At 38.7% G+C, this 8,885-nt stretch overlaps 1 protein-coding gene across 2 annotated transcripts in view; it reads left to right on the top strand.

The window, feature by feature from the left end:
- The first annotated feature begins 328 nt into the window (after positions 1–328).
- The window catches only part of LOC114618911 (C4b-binding protein alpha chain-like), a 39,352-nt gene continuing 30,795 nt past the window's right edge, over positions 329–8,885 (top strand). Inside the window, exons 1-5 of one of the 2 annotated variants that reach the window (XM_028764756.1) lie at positions 329–536; positions 3,973–4,063; positions 4,211–4,393; positions 5,221–5,403; positions 6,794–6,893. In XM_028764756.1, the coding sequence (XP_028620589.1) occupies positions 4,228–4,393; positions 5,221–5,403; positions 6,794–6,893 (449 nt within the window). In that variant the 5' untranslated portion in view covers positions 329–536; positions 3,973–4,063; positions 4,211–4,227. The remainder of the gene's footprint in view (positions 537–3,972; positions 4,064–4,210; positions 4,394–5,220; positions 5,404–6,793; positions 6,894–8,885) is intronic. The other variant, XM_028764757.1, reaches the window with a different exon arrangement.

Genomic DNA, 8,885 nt, shown 5'->3' with positions numbered 1-8,885 from the left:
AGTGAAGAACATGGCTCTCAGGACTGAGGTCCCTGAGTGCCTCTGGGACTAGTGTTCTGGGAAGAGGGTCATTTTGGTCAGAGTGGGTCTGAACGCCAACTCAGGGTTTCTAGACTGGTTGGATTTTGTGTTGCGTAACTCTTATGATTATGAAAAGACAGAAAATTCTGGCATCAAATTCCGATCACCCTTCTAACTTAGGGGAAATGGTTGGCAGGGAAGAAAATAAATAATTGCAACACATGATGAAGAATGAGGGCTCGGAGACAAGGAGATTAGGTAAACACTGCTGCTCCAGTCTGTTAATCATCCACTGGGACCGGGAAGACTTTCTTCCTGTCTGTCTTATTCAACCGCCTGACCAGCCACTTGCGTGGGTAGAATGCAAGGATCACCTGCGTGGGTAGACTCCAGGAACTTTTTTGATGGAGCAAGTACTGGCCAGCTTTAGGATAATATGATCAGCTCTCATCTTGGGAGAAACTAGTAGAGTAGAGATCCAGGCACCACCACAGAGTCTTTCTCTGCTGTTGCAGGTCAGTGGGTTACTGAGCACTTGGGTAGGGCGCTGTAGGTAAAGCTGGTCAGTAGGCTCTTCAGTGTGTGCACCTCTGTGTTCTATTTACTGTTTTTGAGATTATAACTTAATTACATTTTCCCATTCCTTTTTCTCCCTCTAAATCCTCCCATACAGCCCTTCTTGGTCTCTTTCAAATATGGCCTCCTTTTTCATTAATTATTATTGCATGCAGATATTCCTAAATACAACCTGTTCAGTCCATATACTGCTACTCATATGTCTGTTTTCAGGACTGATCATTTGGCAGTAGGAAACCAATGGGGGTGGCTCTTACATGGGGAAGATCACATCTCTCACTCCTAGCTTTCCTCAGTCGCCTATAGTTCTTTATGTGGAATCAAAGCCTCACGGGATTCCCCTGTCTAGTTTATATGTTCATTAGTGTCCTTGTTTGGGTCATGTTTGGGAGGTCATGGTTGGTGAGACTTTTTTGATACAGTTTCTAATGTTATTAGGTAACACAATTTCACAGTAAATTCCTTGATCCCCTGGCTCCTACAATCTTTTTGCCACCTCTTTTGTAAAGTTTCCCCTCAGGTGCAAGAGTGTTTTTTTAGATGTAGCCATTAGAACTGGGTCCCATAACTGAATTTTGATTGTGATTTTCTGTGGTGTTCTCTGTTGGAAAGACAAGTTGGGTTTTGTTTTTTTGTTTTTTTGTTTTTTTGGTGTGTGTGTGTGTGTGTTCTGATGTGGGGTGAAGACTGTGTGAGTAAAAGGATAAATGTTTATAGATTCTTGTTAGAGACTATGCTGGTTTAGTAAATTAGAAGTTGTAGATTCTTGCTAATAACTAGGACTTCAGTAACACTGAGTAGTTGATTAGCTAGGTTTACAGTAACAGACATGGTTTCCATCTTGTTGAATGGGTCTTAAATCCAATTAGAGAGTTTCTGATTACTTTCAAACTATGTGTCCTACTACTACACCCTTGAGGTTAGTGTGTCATGTTGGTCATTGATACATTCATAGGCATCATAGCTGGGTAGGACTGTTGGTTGCCTCCCACCTCTTTTTGGAAGCTTGTGTGATGCCTTCTAGTAACATTTAAGTCCTCAGGGAGGGGACATTCAGATCAGGTCTATTTCAGGGGTCTCTAGGTCTTGCTTCTGAAGTGCATGGTATCTTCAGCAATAGAGACATACCTTTCACTGTTAAGGGGTAACTAAGGTCGATAGCAATAGGTTGTATGTCTTAAGAGCCTCTTGGACAGTCCTAGATAAAAGATCAGAAAAAGGGCTTCTTATGTCTGGTATTAGGGGGTTTGTTAGGTGGTCTTTGAGTCTTGGAGGACCTACCATCACTATCAACCCAGATGAGAAGAGTTCGTTAAAACTATATTTATATATTTGTACATAGAACTACATGTATTGTAGAATTTTTAAGGTAAAAAAACTTAAAGAGTTGTGTATGGAAGATGCTATTTCTTTAGAGTGAGCCATCTACCACCTTTGGCTCTTACAGTCTTTCCACCTCTTCTTCTTCAGAGATCCCTGATCCTTGAGGGGAGGGGTTTGATGACGACATCCCATTTAGGATTGAGTGCTCTAAAGTCTCTCACATTCTGCACATTGTCCAGTTTTGGGTGACCACGTTAATTCCAATATAGCAATGTATCATTAGGATTCATTTTATTGCCCTGTTCAGTTAGCAAAATAATGATAATTATAATAGTAATAGTAATAATGATAATAATAATAATGATAATAATAATAATAGGTTTTCTTCTAAGTCGTGGCCTATCTTAGACAATTTAGCAGTACCAGGTATAGATTCCATCTCATGGAATGGGCCTTAAATCCAATAATGAAAAGAGCAATTGTCTCTTCCCATAACATTTGTGTCACTATTGCACCAGGATATCTTGCAGGCAGATCTCTGTTGTGGGTTTAGAATTTGTATCAAGGTGATATTGATGATTATATTTCTCCTCTTATAGTGTGCATATGCTAGTTAGTAAGGGTGAAGCTTCTAATTAGGTACCAGCTTAGTTTCTCCGTTTGACATCATAAGTAATGTTGTATTCAGCAATGGGATCTTACCATCAGGTGGAAAGCAACCAATAGCCGTAGAAACAGCCTGTGATATTTATTTGGTAGCATAAGGTATCTAGTTGAGGCATTGTCTCTCCCATTATATGGTTATTCCATTTGAATTTATTCCATAGATGTATATATTTTAGGAAGAGTCTACAGTAGCAGATTTCTATATAATTTTTCAAATGGCTTTTAATATTAGCTATCACTTCCATATTCTCTTGTTTATTCCACTCTCCCATTACCCTCCCTATTTAACCCTCATATTCCAGTTTCCTCTTTGTAAGACTATGTTGTATAGGCTTTGAACTCATTGGCACAGCAAAGGACTTTCTGAAGAAGACACTAGCAGCACAGGCATTAAGACCAACAATAATGGTACCTCATGAGGCTAGAATGCTTCTGTATGGTAAAGGACACGATTATTTGGGTAAAGCTGCAGCTGCAGAATGAAGAAGAAAACATCCTCTTTTAGGAATCTTCATGAGTTGCACATCTGGTGGAGGATTAGTTTCTAGACTATAGAAAGAATTTAAAAAGAAATGCCCTGAACATCAGGAAAATAAATAACGCAGTTAAAAGGAGGATGCAGAATAAATAGCAAGTTCTCAAAAGATCAAACACAAATAGTTGAGGAATGCGTAAAGAAGTGTCCATCACCTTTAGCCATCAGCCAGATGGAAATCAAACCAACTTTGAAATTTCATCTTACTCTAGTCAGAATGGCCAAGATCAATAAAACAAATGCCAATACATGCTGGAGAGAATGTTGGGAAAGGCGAACACTTATTCAATGGTGGTGCCAGTGCAAACTGATACAGCCATTATGGAAATCAGCATGTCGGGTCCTCAGAAAATTGAAAACCAATCTACCGGAAGATCCAGCTAAACCACCTTTGAGCATACACCCACAGGACTCTACATCCAACTGCAAAGACAATTATTCATCTATGCTCCTTGCTGTTCTATTCATAATAGCCAGAAATTGGAAATAACCTACAGGTCTATCAACTAATGACTGGGTAACGAAAATGTGATTTATTGACACAATGGAATATTAGTCAGCTGTTAAGAAAGAAAGATGACATCATGAAATTCACAGATAAACAGATTAAGCTTTAAAAAAAATCATGCCTAGGGAGATAATTTAGACCCCAAAAGACAAATGTTGTATGTTTTCTCTTATATTTGGACATTAGCTTTTTAAGTCTTCAATACGTATCTACAATCTGAATAATCTTAGGGGTTAGGTATATAGTAAAGAAACCGAGAGAAAGGAGAAGGACTTCTGATTTGCCAAATTGTAATGCTATCTCCTGCTTCCAGCTGACTTGAATTTATTCCCTGGCTTCACAGAACACTGGGCTCTGGTGTAGCCTCCTCTGCAAATTCACTTCCTTTTTCCATGTGGACTGAATTTCTCTTCCTAGAGGTGGCTTTTGCAGAGGTGAGTCCTCACTGTATCATGTTGTAACATCTGTGCTCATGTCTCATCTTCCCACCTAAGCTGTAGTTTTCTTGAAGACGTGGCAGACATAGAATGTATCCTGACGCTCTATAGCAAGTAGATTAAACGATTGTTTTCTAAATTCAGGTTTCCTGGCAGAACAAATGTGGGCAAAGCAGCAGCAGGCCCTGTGCCCCACCAGAACTGCACATGGGAGGCTTCACAGAAACAGAGATGCTGTGGCCTGGCTCTTTTCTACGCTCTGCAGAGTCTCTGGCCCAACTTTGTTCCAAATGACCTTCACTGCTGCTCTTTGGATTGCTGTGTTTGGTGAGTGGTGGACAACCGGTCCAGATGGACAACCAACAGTTACTTACAAGACTTAAAAATATGAGATAGCTAAGTTAGTGGAGATCCAGTTTCATCAGCAAAGGATTTATCTGGCCAGCTGGAGTTAGTGTCACACACAACGGGGCAATTTCTATGTGTTTAATCTAGAATTTCTTATCTAAATCTCCAAGGCAACCTGTTTCCCAACCAGGATTTGAAATAAATCTATATTGTCTAACAGCAATGGAACACATTTAGCAGCCTGGGAGTTAATCTGGAATAGAGAAGTGGAGAGTGTACTTTCACTGGGCTCTTAAATGGTAACTTAGTTGTATATCACCATTCATTTCTAATAGGGAAAGTAGTATTAAGATTTTTATATCTCAAGAATTCTGCTTTCTCTTCTATGTAGCCCAGGCTAGACTTGATTTCACAATCTTTCTTACACACCACCATGTCTGGCTTATTATATCAGTTCAAATGAAACAATACATATCTGTTAAGGCAAATTTATAGGAATTTTTGGTTTTGCATGTATGCACTCTGAGCAGAGATAGATAATGTAGGCTGCTGAAGCTTACATCTGTCTCCTATTTAGAGGTGTTTTATATGGTAGAGAAGAGATTAAAATGTAGCCTTTAACCATCATCATTTATCAACAAACATCATTTGCGCATCTCTCATGGATTCATGACAGAGAAGTAGTTTTTGATTTTCCTTGATAGAGGAGAAAAGAATTGTTCTCTCTCTAAAACCATACTACTGAAGCATTAAGATGCTGTGTCTCAGGGGATAACATTTGGTGTTCCTGTCCCTTTGGTGTCTAGGCAAATGTGGTCCACCACCTGATTTAGCCTATGCCCTGCCTGCAAGTCAGGTGTATCAAGCACACTTCGAAAGTTACACCACCCTGAAATACAATTGTCGCCCTGGCTATAGTAGGGCAACCTCAAGCCAGACTATTTCCTGTAGACCTTCGGGGGAATGGCAGATTGATATCTCCTGTGTCAGTAAGTACCGATGTTTATTTTTCTGACTTGTGCAATTGTCAGTTTTGAAGAGTTGTCTCAGGTTATATAATTACTGAATTTTTAAGTCACTAAGGAACTAGTGAATTAATCAACTAGCAATTTTAATATATACAAGTGTGGATATTCTGGAAAGCAGAAAAAAAGAAAGCAGAAATTAAGACATGTGCTAATTGCAATGAAGAAAGATAAATTGTACTGGGTAGTTTTATGTCAACAAGCCAGAGTTGTCAAAGAGGGGAGAGCCTCAGTTGAAAAAATGCCTCCATAGATCTGGCTGTAGGCAAGTCTGTGGGCTATTTTCCTAATTTGTGACTTATGGGGGAGAGCCCAGCTCATTGTGGGTGGTGCCACCCCTGGGCTGATTGTTCTGGATTCTATAAGAAAGGGGATGAGCTAAGGTTGATTCCTGGAACCAATGTAAAGGTGGAAGGAGAGAATTGACTTCCAGAGTTGTTCTCTGACCTCCACATGCATGCTGTTGCATGTGCATGACTGCACCTCAACCCCTAAACAATAATAATGACAACAACAATAGTAAAAATAGTAATGATAATAATAATTATAAAAATACCTTAGGATTAAATAGTCAGAAAGTAGCAATTTTACCTCAAACGCATGGTGAATGTTTGTTTTTATATGCAGAATCTAGATTTTAAAATACATGTATATATATCTATGCATCCATACATTATTGCATGTATGTACACATAATACCAACCTACACAGTGCATGCATACATACATACATACATACATACATTGGGTAAAGGACAATGACAACAATGGCTGGTAAATATGATAAAATACAATGCTATTCATATATGAAAGTGCCATAATGAAACTCATTATTTTGTATACTAATTCAAAAATTAAGTAAAGTGGTGCACAAAACAAAATATTTCATGGATTTGGAAGAGCAGATAATTCACTATGAGCAGGGAATACATACATTCTGTCCCCAACAGTAACAGTAACAGCATATAATCTCTGCCTCCCCCTCTCTCCCTCCCTCCCTCCTTCTCTCTGTCTCTGTCCCTCCCTCCTGTCTCTGTCCCTCCCTCCTGTCTCCCCCCCTTCCCCCCTTCCTCCTCCCTCTTCCCCTCCCTCTGCCTCTCCCCTCCCCCTCCCCCTCCCCCTCTCATAATCAAGGAAATGGTTCTTGCTAAAATACACCAGAATGAAAATGAAGAAATCAAAATTTGTGTTTATTTTCCCTCCAGAACAAAAATTCAGTGAGTCAGACTCAGATAAATGTGACTCTAAACAAGTAGTTCTTTCTGGATGTGGAGGTGGTCATAGACTTGTTAGTTTCTAATTGCAGTGCTTGTGGGTGGTGGGCATCACTTACCATCATTTTGATTTTTCTCTAGAAAAATTGTGCAGGAATCCAGGAGAGTTACAAAATGGACATGTGCAAGTTAAGACAGATTTCTCTTTTGGATCACAGATAGAATTCAGCTGCTTAGAAGGGTAAGTGTGAGGTATTTTATAAATAATTCTTCTAATAGAGGTGGGGTGGGGGCTTTCCCAAAGGAGATCCACCATCTTAGAGTAGTAGAGGATAAGGGGTTAAGGGATTCTGTAGGAGGGACTCTGTGACATGAGGGCTGGGGGTGGGGAGCAATTGGGATGTAAAAGCTAACTAAATATATACAATTTAAAAATAAAAATAAACAATTCATCCAAATTAACTTTAAAATAGCTACTTTCAAATTTTGAAGTGACATCAAGAGTACATATTGAGAATTCTCACTTCCATCCCATCTCTGTGTGCCCTATTCTTTCCTGTGCTAAAAAAGAATTTATCTTTTTTCAGTTTCTTTGTATCATTGTAGTGTTTCCTCATTCAAATACAAGCCAAGAGATCAGCAAATGTTTCTGATAATGCATTTAGTTCATTTTTAAACTATTCAAATGATCTAATTATATATATGTATATATATATAATATATTCATATTATGTACATATGAATGACAGAGTCTCATTATGTAGCCATTACTGGTCTAGAACTCCCTATATAGACCAGGCTAGCCTGAAATTAACAGAGATCCACCTGCCTCTGCCTCCTAAGTATTAGGATTAAAGGTTTGCATCATTAAACCAAGCTGGGTTTAGTTTTTTATACTCTAATTTATTCTTGAGAATTGCACACATGTATTGTGAGAATGTCATACATGCAAACAATGAAATAGGAATACATCCCTATTTCCCCTTCTAATTTCCCTATATTCCCCACAACATGTCCTCCTCTCCCAACTTTGTGTTTTTATTTGTTTGCTTGCTTTTTTTCCAATTCACTAAGTGTGTTAGTGCCACCCATACGTGCCATTAACTGAAGCATGCGAGTGGCCATACCCTCGAAAAAGAATGGGAAAAATGTACTTTTGAATCACACTTGACTTTTATACTCATCAGTAAATCTTGTACATATTTTATGCTTGTATGTAGAGAGGTTCTTCATTAATTACCTCTTACAACTGCAGAAAACTTTACTGTATGGTTGTGTCATGGCTTAACTCTTTGGACTGATTGATGTCTATTTCCAATCTTTTGCTCTTTTGAACAATGTTCTGATGCCTTTGTAAAAATGTAGTTACAAACTACTATTGTGCATAAGTGATCCAATTGTCCCTTGATAGCCAGTATTAGCCATGCTGGCCTTCAGAATGACCTCCTTTTTTACTCTCATGAGTGGGCTTTCAAATTTATCTGACACACTGATATGTAAGGGGGAATGTACCCAGTTAAACTTAATAAATCACAAAACAAAAAGATACAAGTGGAACTTGCAGGGAGAAGGGTGAGTGATAGGGGTAGGAAGGAGTGAAAGAGAACAGAGATGACACCAATCATAATGTATTATAAATAAGTATGGAAGTGTCAGATATCTTGTGGATACTGCAGCTGATTTTTTTTCCTGGTGGATGATGAATGTTGAATCTAATCTACAGAGAATGTTGAAGCTAATCTCAATTTTCTTCTCTTATATATAACTTGTTTGGATGTCTGAAGGTAGTATTATAGTATTCTTTATGTGTGAAATCCAAGGTTTACCCACAGTTGTTTTTTTTTATTATTATTATTATTTGAGACAAGATCTTATTAAGTGGCTCAGGCTGCTGTCAGACACAAAAGCCTCCAGTTTAATTCTCCCAAGTTTCTGGGATTATATGTGAAGACCTCTAGACCTAGCCTTTACTGTCTTAAAAAAGTTAACTTTATGTATGTGTGGTGTATGGATGTAATGTGTCTATGTATGCATGGACATAGGTGCGTACATGCCATTGTGCACACACAGAAGTGAAGATATTTTGCAGGAGTCCATTCACTACTTCCACAGTGTGAGTCCCTGGGATCAAACTCAGGTTGTCAGAACTGGCAGCAAGTGCTATGTGGCTAGCCCTTTTTAACTTTTCTCTCTCTCTCTCTCTCTCTCTCTCTCTCTCTCTCTCTCTCTCTCT

Source organism: Grammomys surdaster, unplaced genomic scaffold (genome assembly GCF_004785775.1).
Source record: "Grammomys surdaster isolate TR1022 unplaced genomic scaffold, NIH_TR_1.0 145, whole genome shotgun sequence".
NCBI lineage: Eukaryota > Metazoa > Chordata > Mammalia > Rodentia > Muridae > Grammomys > Grammomys surdaster.
The sequence above is the reverse complement of the archived record's forward strand: the minus strand, read 5'-3'. Positions and strand labels throughout refer to the sequence as shown.